Raw genomic sequence first — 18,398 nt, 5'->3', positions numbered from 1 at the left:
GCAGCTCGTCACTGTTACGCTAACATGACATTTAAGTTTTACTTGTTTTAATCATCATGTAACCAGCATTTATATCTCAAGTGGGTGTTTATTAAGGGTTAATTCGCTAAAGAAACTGGAAACATTAACATTGGTTTACGTTATGTTAGCTACGTAGCTTCCTGTGTTTGTTAACTTCAACATGCTCGTTTGTTTGTTAGTAAGAAAACCTCTCCTTGTTTACGACTCTATAAACTATGTGATGCTTTGACGTCATAACAAGTGAGAAAACTGGTTTAATTGTGGTTTTATTGTTGCTTCCTTGTCTGTGAAATGTTCTCCATATACTTACGTTAGGAGAGAAGTTCATTGAAGCTTCAATTTGACTTTTTCTCTTCACTGTTTTGGTTTATTTGAAAAGTAAACATTTGTTTTTACTATGTAGATATCAGTATGTCGCTTTGAATTGGTCCCCCGATTACTTAGTGTAATATTGAGCTTTTGGGTTCAGACTACTTTCCCCCTGATTCAGTGGATGTTTTTGTTCAGGCAGGTTGTAACCATGAGCTGGGCGGTGGAGGAGTGGAAGGATGGACTTCCAGGGAAAGCCCTGCAGAAGATCCAGGAGATGGAGGTCCAGCTGGACAAACTAAAGAAGGAAAGGTCACAGAAACAGTTTCAGATGGACTCTTTGGAGGCCGCCCTGCAAAAACAGAAACAAAAGGTTGGTGTCTATTTGTCTAGAATATTTAATGATTCAGATAAACAAACCTGTATTTACTCTCTTGGGGAGAAGCCACATGTTGGCAAAACAACTTGCCAGAAATCCACCTGTTAAGCATTTGTTTGTTTTTTTCTCCAGTCGGACAATGAACGCAGCGAAACCTCTGCTTTGAAAAGAGAGAACCAGTCACTCCTAGAGTCCTGTGACTCTGTGGAGAAAGCTCGTCAGAAGGCATGCCATGACCTGGGAGTCAAAGAACAGCAGGTCAGTTTATTGGAGATCAAATGAAATATCTGCTGCTATTAAATGTGAAATTAACATCCAACCAGGGTAAACATGATCAATCACAGATAATCTACAGCAGATGTTTACGTGTCAGAAAAAATATACTGTAAAGTATCTCTCAGACATTTTTGTATCTATGGGTTATAATAGGTGTTATGTTTCACAATAATTGCAGAGCATCTCTGTGTCACATACTTTGAGCTGTTTTTTGGACAAACAAGTTTCCGCTACATAATCAACCAATCCAACAAGAAAAAGAAGCCAAGATTTTACTATTTGGGGACATTTTTTACTTTTTCTTTGATCTTGACTAAACTACTTCCTAAACCTAGGTGAGCTACCTTGACGGTCAGCTAAACTCATGCAGGAAGACTATTGAACGACTGGAGCAGGAGCTGAAGAAGTGAGTTCACTGTCTGTACATATTTAAGCGAGTAGAGAGGATGGATTGTTAATGTTGTCTTTGCTGTTTTTGCTGCTCAGGTACAAAAGTGAACTGGATCGTTCTGCTGGCTCTTCCTCCTTGTCATCATCCTCCTCTGACATTCAGCCTTACACCACTCCACAGAAAAGTTTTCCTACCCCAGCTCCTGTCCCGGCCTATAGACAGCAGGGTATTTCAGCTCTTTTTTTTAACCGTCATTGTCTTGTACTGCATTTATTTGATCAATTTATGTGAGTGGAGTTTACCTCTTATCATGTTTCGTCACCTCTGTGTTTTGGATTTGCAGCTACATACTTAGCTGTCAGTCTTGCATATTGTCAATGTTATGGCTTCTGTTGCCCAGGAACGATTCCTGGGGGAGCCAACAATATTATGTATCAGAGGGACTGGGTGGTTGTGACCCTTCACCCTAAAAAGGTGTTTTTGTTCCTTAGACAACAGACTAGAGGAGCTTCAGCAGAAACACAGCCAGGAGGTGGAAGAAAGGCAAAGACTAGAGACCGAGCTGAAAGTTCTACAGGTCAAAGTGAGTACATCCTTTTTTTTATTTTTATAAATGTCTTACCTGTGATTGTTTCTTCCTGGTTGATGATCTTAACTTGTCTCTACTTCTCTTCTAGCTGTTGAATCAGTCCTCAGTCAGTGTTGGCCACAAGGACATTGCTGCTCGCCAAGCTGGGTCTTCCATATTCCCATGGCAACAAAAGGATCAGGGCCATGGTCGCCTGGCTCTGGATTCTATGGAAACGCCTCTAAAAAGGCGGGCGGCCTCCATGTGGGACGCTCACGAGGAGACACCCATTAAAAGTAGCCAGCGGATGAGCTCTTCAATGGTGGCACAAAGTCCCAGTGGCTCCTCCCATCAGGCAGAGCAGCTGAGGACCATAAACCAAGGTGAACTGCTTTGTATTTGCTCATCGTGTCTTATACTATTGTTAGGCTCCAGTTGAGTGAGACATCCTGAACATGTCCAGCAGCAGGGCTTTAGTTTGTACTGTGCCTTCATCAGAGCTGCGGGGCCGTGTGACGGAGCTGGAGAGGAATCTGTCCACTCAGGAAAAGGAAATTCGTAACCAAGCCTCCAAACTGCAGGAACTACAGACACAACTGAACCAGGCCCGCAAGGAGCTGACCGAGCGGGACCGAGACCTGGCCAAGTCCAGCCATGAGCTGAGTCAGGCTACAGACAGACACCAGCAGGCTGTTTCCAAGGTAGGCTGCCGTGTGTCTATTCGGCCTGTTAACTGATTTTATGCTACCAAAAAACTAGCACAAACAAAAGTAGAAATCATGACAATGTCTGACAAAGAGTCTTCATTTTGTCCTCAGTGTTCGTCCGTTGAGCAGAAGCTGAAACAAGTGACGGAGGAGATGAACTGTCAGAGACACAACGCTGAGAGCTGCAGACGAGTCCTGGAGCAGAAACTCAAGGACCAAGAGAGAGACAGTCAAAAGGTCTCACTTGCTGGGTCTTTATTCTTACTTTTATCAAACATTATAAATAAAATGCAATTTTAATCAAAAAGATGTTGTGCCTTGTGTAGGAGCTTGCCCAGCTGCAGAGTTCTCACCAGGCTTTGGACCAGCAGCTGAACCAGACCAGAACCAAGCTGACACAAGAGCTCCAACAGTCCAAAAAAGAACACAACGTGGTGCAGGCAGACATGGAGAAGGTGACTTTGAAACGTCTCAGTCGAACTCTTTATTGCTCAGCCTCATGTACTTACTTCTCTTTTATATCAACTAGCTAGTCTTTTTCATTGTTTTTAGTTTTTATGTGTTTCTGTTATCTGTACCTTAATGCTACTATTACTGTAAATGGACATATTGATCAGAGGCTGGCTTTTCAAGGTCAGGTGGATGGAATATACCTCAAGACATGGTAGCCAGCTTGATGCCTTTACCGTGTTTTCTTGTGCACTATGACCACTTTTCAGTTTGCATGAAATGGCAAACTGCTCGCAATGTTTAAAACGCTGATATTTATCTTGTAGATGTTGTTTGATTGACGGTTGAGTGTTGCAATTCAGGAGTAAAATCCAGCTGTCTGCATCACCTTTCTCTAACTGGGTCAATGGCCGCTTTTGTTTGTAAAATTTGTTCCAAAAATGTCTGTCTTCGTTAGTGCATCTTTCTCCTCATAACTCCTTTCTCCTCTCGCTCCTCCACAGATGAACTTCCAGAGGAGTCAGATGGAGAGGGCAGTGGAGGAGCAGAAACAGAAACTTCTGAGGTCAGAGCAGAGCCTCCAGGCCAGCCAGACCAAAGAGCAGGACCTCCGCAAGAAAATGGAGGTCGGTTGATTTTAGTGAAAATATATTTAATTAAGTATAAAATAAATAAAAAATATGTTTATAATCTCAACATTGGGAGCATATCTTCCCTATTCAACCTTTTGTTAATTTTATATACATTCCATAGCACTCTTTTCTCTACATGGTCTCCATCTCTCACTCACTCATCTTTTCTCTATCTAGGAGCTGCAGAAAGAGAAGAACAGTTTGACTGTCCAGTTGGACCAGAGCAGCAGGCGCCTGAGTCAGCTGGAGGACGAGAAGAAGAGCGTAGACCAGAGCTTCAAACGCACCCAGGGGTTGCTGGATGACCTCAAAGGTAAATTATTGGTAGGAAATAAATGGCAGTAGATGGAACAGAAGGATCTGAGGCTTTCCCAGTTTTTTTTTTTTTTTTTTCCCCCAGAGTTTTTTTTTACAATTAGTTTGTTTATTTCTCTTCAGCAAAATCAGAAGGACAGGCAGAGGAGCTGAAGAAACTTCAGACCAAACTGGAGCAGCAGACCCAGGCCTCAGTCAGGGACCTGGAAAACCTGAAGAAGACGCTCTCTGATGCAGAGACCAAACATGACAGGTAAAAAGGGTTTCTACAGTAGACTGAAAAAATGTTCAGTCACACCTTGTGTGAAGAAAGTAAGGAGTCTTATATCTGTGGTAATTAACTTGCTCTTTAATTAGTGTAAACATTCTTTGTATTTTTATCGTAGATCTCAGAACGAACTGCAGAAACAGAAGACGGAGACAGAGAGGCTTACCAACAAATTGACTGTCCTCGAGAAGGAAACTCAAGATCTAAAATCAAACCTCACTGCGAGTCAGAGTGAGTGTAAGGACCTGAAACTAGAACATCAAAGTCTGCTTGAGTGGAAGAAGGAAAAGGAGACGTTGATTAATGAAACTGAAGCTGTGCAGAAAGACTTCACCGACAAAATTGGAAATTTTGAGAACAGTGTCACCTTGCTGAATGAGGCTAATGATGGACTTAAGGTAAGGCGGAAGTTATGCATTAGGAAAGACATGAAACTCTACTTATTTAAATCAATATGAAATGATGTCTGTTATATTAACACGGGCACGCATGCTTAAAAGCTCCTAACCTTAACCCTTCAAGATTTGAGGTCAACTTTAATAATGATTACATAGACAACAAATAATTGATTTTCTATTAGATCTTTTTGTCCAGATGTTCCATGATGTGTTTTAATCTCATTGTTTCCCTTCTTTTGGTTGGATGCCAAACATTTTTTTATGTTTAATGTGTTTGACTTTCTTCTCGTGTTTCTTTCATCTTTACATTACTTGAACCCTCACCTAAAACACACCTCTTACTATTGTAGAAGCAGGTCACGAGTGTGGAGGGAGACAAGGCCCGTCTGTCCGATCACATCGACTCTTTGAAGGGAGAACTCCTCAACAAGAGCACAGAGTTGGAGGAGAGGGAGCATCAGTACCAGGAGCTCCAGTCGAAATTATCGGAGGCTGGAAATAAACACAGCAAAGATCTGGAGAATGTTGGTGTGCAGGTGACTCAGCTTGAAGCTCAGGTGAACTATTTGATGTGTTTCCTGTGTGTTCCTGTCACTTGTGTTGGGGATTAAATTAGGTTTTATGAACTAAAATATTTCAGTTTAATAGTCCATAATCAATATAATGCCCCTGTGGCAAAAACTAACGATGGGAGAGTTGATGTATTTCAAGGTCTTAGAGGATTTGAAATGTGAAATTGTTGAATGTAAAAAGAGGAAAACCTGTCTCTTTGAATTGTTTTGGACATTTACATTCAGATCTTAGTCTCACTAACAGTGCAGGATAACATTTTAGTATCTGACTGAACCTAAAGAAATATGATTATTAGCTGATGTTTATATTTATTTCTTGTTTGGCTTAATGTCGTCTCTGTTATCTGAACAGGTCAAAGATCTGGAGTCGCGTTTGCAAAAAGAAACGACTCGAGTAGAGCAGGCCGAGCAGACAAACAAGGAGCTGCAGGACGAGCACCAGGCAGCCTGTGACCTGGCTCTCTCCAAAGACCAGCTGCTCGAACTGGGCCAAGCAGAGATCAGCCAGCTGAGAGAGAGCCTGACTCAAACCACCACACAGCAGGAGGAGCAAAACATCAGGTGAAGTTTTATTCATTTTAAGGAACTTGTTTTTCCCCCCAGTTAAACAGCCCTGCAATAAATCCTACCTTTACTTTATAACTTTGAGTTTATTTCACGCTGTGTTTGAGAGATGTTGATTCCACCCTGCGTTATTGTGCAACATGAGACTGCAGGGTTGAAGAGGAAAGTAAAATTCCTCTGCCATTGCTGTTGAATCTCTCCAGGTTGACCGAGGAGAAGGCAGCCCTGATGAAGCAGTGTGAGGAAAATGTTTCAGCAAGGATGGAGGAGGCCGAGCAGCTCAGACTGAAGTTGGAGGAGACTCAGCAAGATCTACAACTCACCAAAAATCAGGTCTTTTCAACCGGACTGCTTAGAATCCCTTTAAACAGATTGAAAATTACTTCTTTAATTTAATTGTTGAAGTAACTCTTTATGTTTTCATATTTCATCATTTTGTTTGTAGTTGTTTTAATCTACTCTAGTGACATCCAAACATAATAAGTCTCTGTCTGAGCCAATAAAAGCCATCATAAAACTCATTTCACTACATTTCAGGTCAGTTCTATGGATCAGTTCATGAAGGTCCAGGAGCAGCTTGGAGCTGAGCTGCAGAAACAGATTAAGACGCTGTCCCAAAATGTAGAGGAACACGCGAAGATGAACGAGAAAAAATCCGAAGAGATCAAGCAGTTAGAGGAGGAGCTGAGGGATCTGCAGAGCCAAACGGAAGAGAGGGAGAAGCAGCTGAGAGATGCTGAAGCTCAGATTTCTTCTCTGGAGAAACTAAAGGATGAGCTGGAAAATTCACTTCAGGAGATGAAGAAAGAGGCTGAGGTAAAACATTGTATTTGTTATGATTAGTTTTGATTTAGTTTTACTTATTTCTCACATTTTCAATGGACTGGACTGCAATCAAATATTAACTTTAACTTATTACTTTTGAAGAACATCCAGCAGTGTCAGACTGAGAAGATCAACAACCTCCAGGAGCAGATCTCGTCCTTAGAAGAGGAGGTATCTGTGAGCAAAGCTGCAGTAGAGGAGCTCCTTGTGTTAAAGAATGAACTGGACGTGATCAACAAATCCTATGCGGACCTTCAAAAACAGCTAGAAGCTCTTGAGACGAGTCACTCCTCCACTGTTGAAATCAAGTCCAACTTGGAGAACACCCTGACAGAGAAGAACAATCTGATCTCCAGTTTGGAGACAGAGGTCAAAGAGCTCACTGAGAAGATGAGTAAAGAGTCGGAAAATCACGCTTTGGAGGTTGAAAATGCCCTCACCAAAGAGAAATTCCTCAAAGAGAAGCTTGAAGCCGCTAAGAAATCAGCAACCGCTTATAAAGCGGAATCGAGCTCTCGGCGGGACGAGATCAGGACCATGAAGGCGACTCTGTCTGCTGCTTCAAGCGGTTTAGAGGAGAGAGACAACACGATCAAAAGTCTGAAAGAGAAGCTGAATAAAGCCGAGGCGGAGCAGACCAAAACCTCAGAGCAACTGAAGGAGAAGGTGGTTGCCATGAACAAAATCAAGGTTAGTTATAAATATGTCCATGGATATTATTTACATGTCCACAACCTTCTCTCACTGAGTTATGATGGTGCTATGTTTTTTAATCTTGAAGGGCTCACAGTATCCTAACAACTTCTTATATAGAGGTGAAACCTTTAAAGTGCAATGAGTCATTTAACTTTTCACTTTCAGGTACAAATGGAGATGCTGCAAATGGACCTGGAGGACAACGAGACGGTCATGAACTCTTTTGATGGTCAGGTTGAGGAGCTGAAGGGAACCATCGAGACCCAGGAGGCTCAGCTGGCTCAAAACCAAATTCAGATGTCTGACATGGAGGCAAGACTGGAGGACAGCAAAGCACAGGTATATTCTACCTCAAATAATAGTCAAAAGAATGATGACAAGGAATCTTCACGCTGACTAATATATTTTAATTTCAATTTTAAGATTTGACACCGGAGGTTTATCATAGACTGTATAATACATCCCTGATTTATTTAGTTGTTTAAAAATGTAGGCAGCTAAGTTTCCTCATCTTTTATTACCCGAGTCTTTTTGGTCTTTTGGGAAGAAAATCCACCACTGTATATACATTTTAAACTCTCATCTTTGCAGGTGTCTGTTTTGGAAACCCGGTTAGAAGAGGTTCAGTCTCAGAACTCGATGCTGGAGAGTCAGTACGTCACAGCGAGGGACGAGTTAATGGAGAGAAGCTGTGAAATAAGTCGCATGGAGGAGGACGCTGTCAAAAGAAGCCAGCTGGAGGAGAGCGTTGCCACTCTAGAGGCTAACCTTCTTCAGGCCAGTGAGGATAATATACAACTAGAGTCAACTCACAGGCAAATCATCGAGGACAAAGACAATGATCTGAACCAGTTACTGCAAGAGAAAAACAATCTTGAGACTACTTTGAAACAGTTAACAGATGACAAACTGCGAGCAGACGCTGAAATGATTCAAGTAAATGCAGAGAAGAAAGAGCTGCAGACCAGTGTAGACGAGCTGAGAGAGCAGAACAAACAACTGCAGACCAGCATCATGGACTCCACTGAAGAGAAACAAGAAGCTGAGTCTACTCTTAGACAGGTTATCGAGGAGAGAGCAAAGTTAGATGTTTCTTTAAGTTTAATGAATGAGGAAAAGATCCAGCTTGAGCTAAAGCTGTGTGAACTAACGTCTGAGAGCAATAAGCTGAAGAGTATACTTGAAGAAAAGCTTGAGCTGGAAGTTAACTTCAAGCAGCTGACGGAGGAGAACACCAATCTACTAAGTCGCCTGAATCAAGTAACTGAAGAGAAGCTGCAGTTACAAGAAAGCATCGAGCTGTATGAGAATGAGATGACTTCACTCAAAGAGGAGAAGAAGGACATCCAGCTGTCCCTGCTGAACTCACAGCAGGAGCACCAGAGGCTGCAGGAGCAGCTGGAGATGAGACACACGAGGTCTGAGGAGGAGAACAGGGAGAGGTACTGTCCTTTTTTTAATCGCCCTCACTCTCTGTCATCTCATGAGTTACTACGTTTTTGTTTCCTTGATCTTTTCTTTATCTATGTTTTGGTACTTATTACTTATATTAGCTGTTATTACAATAGCTGGACTTTCATGTTGTATAACTTGCATAACAGGAGCCGACAGTCTGAGGAAGACTTAGCAGATCTGCATCAACAGTTGGGCGCCTTACAGAAGGACCTGGTTGTGTCGGAGCAGAAGCACAGTTCACTGCTGGAGCAAGTGGAACAACAAAAAAGCTTCATACTGCTGCTCTCAGACTCACAGGGACCCCAGAACGAAGAAGACCAAATCAGTGTCATGGAGTCTGATGAGAAAGAAACTGCTGGTGAGTGTTAACCAATAACAAGCTTAAATTTCCCGTAGGACACTGCAGCTTCTTGAAATTGAATATTGACTCTTCTATACGCCTTTTCTCAGGAGAATCAGCAGCAAACATTGACGCAGAACCAAATGTTACAAGCGTCAGTTCAGATATTAATATTTCTGAAGTGGGTGAACTTTCCATCCACGCCGAAGAAGCTTCCAGGTACACACATACACGTTCCCCTCCCCCTTATCAGTGTCTTTGTGTGTTTTATTACACAACACTTACATCGTATCTCCCTTTTTCCATTTAGTGAGACAGAGCTGGTCTTCAAAGAGAACATCCCTGAAACAGAGATGACACATGAACAGTCTGATGAGGAGCTGGCAGCTTGTATGGTTGATGACGAGGCCGTGAGGGGGAACGAGGAGCAGCAGCAGGAATCCTTTGACCAGGTAGAAAAGAGTTGGAAATACTTAATTTATCATTTTAAATTTATGAGTTTTAACTGACATTTCAGGATATTCCTTATTATTCACTGTTTTGTTTTATTAAAGGTTGTATTGTGGCAGGTAAAATGTATTATTGAGCTTTTTTCTTTGCCTTTGTTTAGCATTTTTTCTTTATTTCTGCAGGTTCCTGCAGACATCAGTAGTCCTAAAGAGGCCCTTGAAAGTTCACCCTGTGAGTTTTCTCTGCCATCACCTTCTCTCTGTGTGAGCAGAGGGTTAACATCCACCGGTGAGTAATACAATATATTCTATGTCTCTTGGTTGTTTCATTTTTCTTTCCAACTTTTTTATGCTGGTCTTTGACTTTATACTCTGCCAAGGTACTTCAATGATTTACTTAATTTAAATCCACCAGACTAATGAATTGTCAAACCAAAATTTTAAAACATAAGAATTGAAGCAGCCGACCTTTGCTTTGGCCAATATAACCACCAACAGCCTGTTATAGCCAATAAAGGAGTTTATCATGACGTTCTGATTCACATGCTGGATTGTGTCTATACATCTGATCAGTGATGTTTCACTAACTTGTATTTATTCAACAGAGTCGTCCCTGGAACAAGGTGACTCGAACCACTTTGAGAATGTTCTCACAAAACGAGAACACGAACTTGAGTCCCTGCGCTCAGAGTTTGACCTACTGAAATCTGACCTCACGCTGAGGATGGAGTTAAACTCTGACCTGGAAGTCCAAGTTCAAAGCTTGGAAAAGAGAGTTCATGCAGCAGAGGAGCAGGCCCACAGTTCAGGACAAAAGCTGAAAATCATATTGGAGGAGAAGAAAGGTGCTGCTGACCAGGTGAGGGGAAGACATTGCCAAATGCCACATTTGTCTTTAATAGTGCGACTGTTTTCCTGCCACGTAAGTTTGACCACAGCTAAAATACTGTGTTGATTTTTAGTTGGCCCAGCTGTCAGAGGAGAGAGAGACATTAACTCTGCACCTGCAAACTGCTAAATGTCAGCTGGCTGATGTGATGGAGATGTTGGAAGGACTGGAGATGGCAAAAGGTAAAATATTTTACTGAATACAAGGGATTCTATTCTAAGATCTAGTGATCAGTCTGAGTGCACACTAATAAAGAGAAATCATAACATGTGTTTGTATGATGGCACAACAGATTTGTAAAGTCGCACACACACATGCTTTGGGGTTTCTGTATATGTGTTGTCAGATTATACTGATTCCATATTTCCCTTGTAGGTGGTTGGGATGAGAAATTCCTTCAGCAGGAGAGCGAGCTGAAGAGAGTCCGCTCAGAGAAAGCCAACTTGGAACAGCACATCCTGGGCATGGAGTCTGATCTGGAGATCCTGCACGAGGAGAGGACCAAACTGAAGGAGGAGATGGAGACCCAGAGAAGGATTTGTTCAGGCATAGAGCAGCAGGTGGAGACACTTACGTCAGAGGTGAGCACTCCCATTGTGAGATACACAATCAAAATATTGAATGTTAAAGGGAAAGTGACTGTGCTTTAATTAGATTTATTATAGAAAAAATGTTATGCATTCTTTGTTTTTCCCTGTTTATGAGCTTCCACAATTAACAATGCGGCATCATTATAATTAATCTCACTATTTGTCCAGACAACCCAGCTGAGATCTGAACTGGTGTCCTGCACTGAGGAGCGAGATGACCTGAACCAGTCTTTGGGCCAGTGGAGAGAGAAAGCTCACAGTCTGGAGAAGACTAACTGTGATACCAGAAACCTTATATCCATTCTGGAGGATGACATCAGAGCGGGGAGGAAGGAGTATGAGGCTCTGCAAAGCAGCATGGAGAAACTGAACTCAGAGAGGCAACAGGTACGTGCATAAAATATTCAAGAGAGGTGTCTTCACCTGCTGCACCTCTGTTAGCCTGTATCCAAAAGGGGACACAAGGATCTTTACAGAGTTGGCAAAGCATTCTTGTTTGTGTGGTTTGATATATTGATATCCTTTTCTTACACGTTTTAATGACATTAAAAGTATAACCCTCATCCCTTTTCTTTGATTACAGTTGTTGGAGCAGATCAAGGCACTGGAGCAGGCGATTTCCCAACAGAGCGGAGAAAGAGAGGAGCTCATTGGACAGCTTGGCAGGATCAAAGAAGACCACACATCGGCCAATCAAAACACAGAATCCATGGTTGGCAAGATACAGGTAAGAAGAGGTTTTCTCTGAGATCTTGTTCCTTTATGTTTTGTTTCACTAACAATATAAAAAGTAAGCATAGTTAAAGAGTTTGGTCTTTTAAGTTAGCATACTTTGATTATAGAGGATATTGGCCTTGCATAGTTCAGATGCACTTTAGTATCGTCTGTTTTGTATCAGCAACACGCGTCACAACCTGATTCTGTGTTTTTCTGATGACAAAAGTAAATAGTTATAATCCTTCCATTCTTGAAGGGCAGAACATTGTTTTATTCTAAAGCTCTCCTTTTCTCCTCCAGGCTTTAGAAGGAGAAGTGTGTCGTCTCTCGCAGTCGCTGGAGTCCTCTCTGCTAGAAAAGGGGGAGATCGCCTCTCGTCTGAACTCCACACAGGATGAGGTCCGGCAGATGAGGACCGGGATCGAAAAGCTTCAGGTCCGCATCGAGTCAGACGAAAGGAAGAAAAAGAAGATGGGGGAGCTCCTCAAAGGTGATCATCCGTTGACATTACATAAACTCTGGATGTGTGTGGTGAGTCTGCGTCGGTTTTAAATGTGACTCTTTTACCTTTCTAGCTGCACAGAGAAAGTCTGACTCACTGCAGGATCGCATCGATGCCCTGGAGCGAGAGAAGGAGGATATGGAGCAAAGTCTGGAGGATGCTGTACTTCAGGTATTCTGACATAGACATGGATATATTTTTGCCTGGATAACTTTCACATAAGCAAAGATGTTTGATAAAAGGTCAGCACAGTGTGTTAAAAGGATGATGATATTCTCGTACACAGGCTGAAACCGCTAAAGCTGAGCTGGAGGAGGAAATGACAAAGGTACATACTTTCTTTCCTGCTATATGATTCCCTTTGCCCCTTATCTGAGATTTTGCTTGATGTTCATATATTTCTATGTAATAGCTGTTAATACTTAAAATATATCAACACAATTTTCTCTCCTTTCCTTCCCTCCTGTCCATTCTGTTTCATTTCCCCCCCCCTTTGCTTTCTTTTCTGTTTCTATCTATCCTCAACACTCATCACCTCCTGACCCTCAGGTGGAGGAGGAGAAGAGAGACCTCAGTGAGAAACTCTTGGAGCTCTCTGCCACCTTGGACAATCTGAGATCTGTGAAAGACCACATGGAGAGGGAGCTGGAAACCAAAAACAGGGAGATAGAAGAACTGAAGGCCGCTAAGGAGGAGCTGGAGAGAGGTATAGAGAAGGCAGAGGTAGAACGGAAAGAGGAAAAGGAAAGGCAGGAAAACAGGGTGGAAGAGCTGGAGAAAGGAATGAGAGAGGAAGCTGAGAAGCAAACCAGACAAATGGTTGACCTTCAGGCTCAGCTGGAGGCCTCGAGGCAGAGAGAGATCTCTCTTGAACAAAACGGGGCTGAAACCGAAGGAGAAAGAGAGAGGATGCAGTCTCTGGTGCTAGAGATGGAGAAAGAGAAAACCTCTCTGGAGTCTTCTCTGGAGGAGTGGCAGAGAGAAGGAGAGAGGCTGCGCTCTCAGGGAGAGGAGTGGGAGAAAGAGAGAAACAACCTGAGGAGCAACATTGAGGTTCTGGGAGAAGAAATAAAGGAGCTTAAAACAATCATAAAGGCAAAAGAAGAGGAGCGAGTAGTGTCGGAAAAGGAGGAGGCAGATCAGAGAGACGACATCTCAACTCTTATGGAGGAGAAAGAGAAGTTAGAAGAAGTCAACAGTCAGCTGGCAGAAGAGAAAGAGAAACTGCTTTCTACCCTGTCATCAGTGGAACAAGAGAGAGAAAACCTGCAGTCTGCTCTGGGCTTGATAGAAGAAGAGAATGGACGAATGGCGCAAGAGAAGGAGCTGTTCGCTGTGGAGAAAGAGAGGCTTCAAACTAGTCTCTCCTCGGCAGAGAAAGAAAAACATGACATGCAACAATCTCTGACTTTATTAAAGCAAGAGAAGGAAACAGTAGAAAAGGAGAAGGAGAAACTGGAAGCTGAAGAACAAGATTTGCAGTCCTCTTTAGCTTTGACTGAAGCCGAGAGACGGCAGCTGTCTCTATCTCTATGTTCACTGGAACAAGAGAAGCACAGAGCAGAGGAGGAGAGGAAGAAGCTCACAGAAGAACAAGAGAGTCTTCAGGCATCATTAGCCTCTTTGGAAAAGGAGCTTGAGACACACAAGTTGTCTGTTGTACAGCTCAATAAACAGGTACACACACACACACACACATTTTTTAGGTTTTAAAATGATAGAAATGCTTAAATCGTTTTCCAGATTTAGTCCCTATGGCACATAGGTGTAAGTGATGCGCCACCTCCCCACATGTCTTAATCTAACCGTTTTCTGTCAACCTTTCACAGACGTCCGAGTTAACGTCTCACGTTGCTCGTCTGACTAAAGAGAGAGACTCTGCTCTGAGCAAGATGAGTCTTTGGATGAAGACCTGCAAACAGCTGGAGCAGGAGAAGGAAGTGATGTTGAACAGCTCAGGTATGAAACACATTTGAGAAACAGTTGCAGGTTGGGTTTTAGATCGATTTGAATTCACTCTTATAAAAAAGTCAAAATGATGAGAAGAAAATGCTGGATTTATCATAAGATGTTCCTTTAATTTGATATAGGAAGCTTTGATAACTTTATTGTCAGTGCTAGTGTGCTGTAGCCCATTTCTCAAAATAACTTTGTATATGCTGAATTTATTAGGATTCACATTTAGAGAGAGGTCAAATGTATATTAAAGAGTTTGAAGACAGGAACACATGTTAACTCAAGCTAAACTTGGTCAGGTATCAGATGACTTTAAGAGGGACATTTCCTATACAAGAACCTTGATTGCCTTTCATTACTCCATCATGTAAAGTCTCATTGGGTCCCTTGAAAGGCGGTACCTATATTACTTAAATTATTATTGTTATCAAGTAGAGATGACGGGAACTTTTTTGTTCTTTCAAACATTTATTCTCTGGAAAGTGCAGCTGAATAGTTTCTGAACATTCTTGTTTCAGGTGACAGTAGGAGCAGTGGAGAGGTGCAGTCTGAGGTGAACCAGCTGAAGATGGAGGCTAAAGAGAGAGAGAAAGAGGTGGAAGACATGAAGACGGCCTTGCAGCAGAACAGGCAGGAGACAGCTGAAAACACTAAGGAGCTTGAAGAACTGAAGGCTGCTCTTGAGGGAAGGAGAAAGGAATTAGAGGAAAAAAACAGAGAGCTGGAGGAGATGAAGAGCGACCTGGATGAACTTAACACCCTCGTGGAGGAGAAGAGCAAGGAGGCAGATGAGAGTATGGATAAATACTGCAGCCTGATGGTTGAAGTCCACAAACTGGAAGAGACCAATGATGCGCTGAGCACACAGCTGGAGCAGCTCACAGCTAGCACTAAAAGTACTCACCCCCGACGCTCAGGGAGGAAGTCTTCTTCCAAACATCAGGAAGCAAATCGAGATGAGAATACTGAGAACACGGCTCCTTCAACTCCTCAGAGGTCTCCTCAGGGCGCAGGGAAACGAGGTCACCATGATGTCAGCGGTAAAGACGGCGCGCAGGAGGCTCTGCACAACCTGACCAAGAAGATCAAAGCCAACACTGTGACGACACCCAAACCCAAAACGGAGCATGAAGATGAGGAGTTCAGACCAGAGGGACTTCCTGAGCTGGTGCAGAGAGGTATGTGCAGCCTGTTCAAATAATAACACATTTGATTTGTTACCCAGTCACACTTTTAAAACAAATCTCAAAGTGCTACAGAGTCAAGAAAACATCATGAATACAAAAAGCAAGAACAGGCAGAAGAATAATGACACGATTATAAAAGTGAGAAGGAGGAGTAATAAGAGTCAGTATTAAACAAGTAAGTTCAGGCAGAACTAAGAAAGTCTTTAGTCCTTTTTTTTAAAACTCTCAACAGGCTGTTTTCTAGTCTAAGTCTGGACTCGTTTTGTTGAGCTTGAAAGTTTGAAGGTAAAGCTTTCAGCCGTTTGTTCTTAGTCATCAACAGACCTCCATGGACTTCAGAATTTAACCATGTTGACACATTTCAAATCACCCAGACAATTATAAAACAAAAGCTGGAATAAATAGTTCTCACAACAAAACACTACATTTTTACTTTATAAATTAAAGTAAAGAAAGAATGAAGTCTTCATTTTTGCTCTCAGGGTTTGCTGATATTCCTCTGGGGGAGGCGAGTCCCTTCATCATGAGGAGAACCACAGTGAAGCGCTGCAGTCCTCGACTAGCTGCCAAACAGAGTGTTCCTATGTCTGCATCCGACGGCAAGGTGAGCAGCTGCAACCATCTCCCTTTCACTCTCACACACACACACACACACACACACACTGTATTAGGTACCCTTGCATGTCATCTTCAAAGCAGTGAACTCTGTAGCAACAAATCAGAGAAATATTCATTAAGCAGGAAAATGTTGTGAACAAAGAGGTCTGATTTCAAGCACTGGGCAGGAAAGGAGAGCAGAGATTGTAAGATGATAATGTTTGCTGTCGGGGGGTGTGTTTCTGACCTTCCAATATTTATTGTCAGCTTCACCAGTCAAAAAACTTAAAACCCCATTTCCTTAAATATTGGTATATTTTGTAAAGTGTAAATCAAAGCTGTGATTATTTGAAAAACAATGAAAGCCCATATTTATTTGAAAATAGCACAAATGTTAAAACGTGGACATTTAGTTCATTTGGAAAATGATATGCCCAATTTGAATCTGATGCAGATATGTTTGGGACAGGGCCATCTTTAGCACTCTGTTGCATCACCTTTTCTGAGAAATGATTGGTATTTCAGGCTCACAAAAAGAGACATATTGCCTGCAGCCAGACCTGCTGGTTCCAAAAAGGCCACATGTTATCTTAGAGAACTGTTGGAAATGGATAACTACAGTCAAAGAAGTTAACTGGGTCAAGCTGCATTCGCTCCGTTAGGTCGCTGGGCCTCTAATACGTCTTCCAGGATATCTGGAGCCCTGTCACCTTTCACTTAGTCCAGGTCAGCTTCTAATGGCATCAGGTCAGCTGAAGTGAACCTGTGGTGATTTGGAGGATGTAAGAGTTTCAGGTCAGAGAGGTCAAGAGGAAAGAATGTTTCACAGAAATGTCTCAGTTAATTTACATTCAACTGATGCTGCGAGATGAAGCGACTTTCTTTAATTCTCAAATGGCTCACAGCTTAGATTGCCTTCTTCTCTCTTTATCTTCTTCTTTGTCATGCTCTTCCTCTGCAGGTTTTGGGGCCCATCGACTTCCAGAGTCCCTCTGTAGACAGCTCAAACAGGAAGTGCATTTCCCCGAGTGGAGAGGAGAAACTTCCACGTTGTTCTTTGACAACCGAGCAGAAAGAGAACCAACAAGGAGACAACTGTCACGTTCAGTAGATCAATGAACGCACACACTTACACTTTTGCACTTGTGATTGTTTGTAGAAATATACACGTATACACAGTCATGGATACAAAAAGATTATCACTCCACTATTAAAGAAACAAATATTTCACTTTATGTAAACACATGTATTTTAAAAGTAAGGGCCAGGTTAACACCGTCATGTTTAAATCACAACTTTATTTCTTACTGTGTGCTTGTGTTTGTTGTAAATTGATTTTATTTCCTCTCAAGTCTCTTTCCTCCACAATTGCAAGAGATAGACTTCTTCAGTGCTTATGTTCTGTCGTTTATAGTCATGACAACCAAAAGAAATCACTAACTGATGAGGCAGGGTCACTGGCTACCCATGTCAAAGTGTACATTTCCTTCATACAGTAGCTCCTTTTCCCCTCTTCATTTAACTAACCCTCTGCTTCACCATTGTTTTGCAATGCCTCTGAATGTAAAGCAGCCAGGTGTATTAGTTCCTCTGCTTCTATTCTCTGTAGCACTGTTCTCCTGTTACTGCTGTCCTGAACTTTGTACATAGTAGATGATTTATACAGCTCTTCTTCTCTTGTTAGCCACATGATGATTTATCACCTGATTGCTAATGGCAGCTAAATCTTTTGTAGAATTTCGTCTCCGTCTTTGGTCTATGTTTTCTAGAGTTTTTTTGTCAATGTCGAGAAAACCAGCACAGTGAAAAAGTATTTTAGCTTTTACTTTTTTTTTTCTTGAGCTTCTCTCTCATTTAACTTTGCAACAAATGCCACTAGCAGTCGGCATTTTGATGTTTGTTTTATGTAGCAATAGGTCAGTGTCATTTATCATTGTAAATATTTTCTGAGGCTAAATGTCATCTTTTTTTTCTTTTTTTAACTAAACATTTTTAACTACTTTATAACCTGGATGCTGTCTTTGTGTCTTTTTCACACACTCATGGATTAGAAACGTACAGTCACAATACAATTCTTTTGAATATAACTCCTGAAAAGTTATCCTGTAGCATGTGGAGAAGAGTTTGTGCTCAAGTGTTAGACCAGGATAAAGTGCACATTACCCTCTGCCTCCACAGGGTGGAACACTTGAGCCATGGTTTGAGAGTGTGACCTACACTGGTCTGCATTATCTGTCAATGGAAGAAATAAAACCTTGAATGAGAGTTTTTCTAGACATTTAAAAAAAAAGGGTAGAAAAAGCTGTAAGGAATGTGGACGCTTAATCACCATGTATGTTATACAC

At 42.0% G+C, this 18,398-nt stretch overlaps 1 protein-coding gene across 1 annotated transcript; it reads left to right on the top strand.

Moving 5' to 3' along the window:
• Positions 1-534: 534 nt before the first annotated feature.
• On the top strand, positions 535-18,064 carry cenpf (centromere protein F). The gene is made up of 37 exons (XM_061041084.1): positions 535-703; positions 842-967; positions 1,321-1,391; positions 1,472-1,602; positions 1,868-1,959; positions 2,054-2,327; positions 2,443-2,645; positions 2,763-2,888; positions 2,978-3,106; positions 3,605-3,727; positions 3,911-4,046; positions 4,172-4,301; positions 4,435-4,714; positions 5,065-5,271; positions 5,639-5,847; positions 6,054-6,183; positions 6,388-6,666; positions 6,778-7,365; positions 7,537-7,710; positions 7,963-8,813; positions 8,973-9,184; positions 9,277-9,385; positions 9,477-9,618; positions 9,799-9,904; positions 10,221-10,474; positions 10,578-10,686; positions 10,880-11,085; positions 11,263-11,481; positions 11,678-11,821; positions 12,112-12,301; positions 12,387-12,484; positions 12,600-12,641; positions 12,863-13,990; positions 14,143-14,272; positions 14,788-15,447; positions 15,939-16,060; positions 17,015-18,064. Exons 1-37 carry the CDS (start codon positions 542-544, stop codon positions 17,162-17,164), a joined length of 8,442 nt encoding a protein of 2,813 aa, XP_060897067.1. The 5' UTR covers positions 535-541; the 3' UTR covers positions 17,165-18,064.
• Positions 18,065-18,398: the final 334 nt, after the last annotated feature.

Source organism: Labrus mixtus, chromosome 1 (assembly GCF_963584025.1).
Source record: "Labrus mixtus chromosome 1, fLabMix1.1, whole genome shotgun sequence".
Taxonomy (NCBI): Eukaryota; Metazoa; Chordata; class Actinopteri; order Labriformes; family Labridae; genus Labrus; species Labrus mixtus.
The sequence above is the reverse complement of the archived record's forward strand: the minus strand, read 5'-3'. Positions and strand labels throughout refer to the sequence as shown.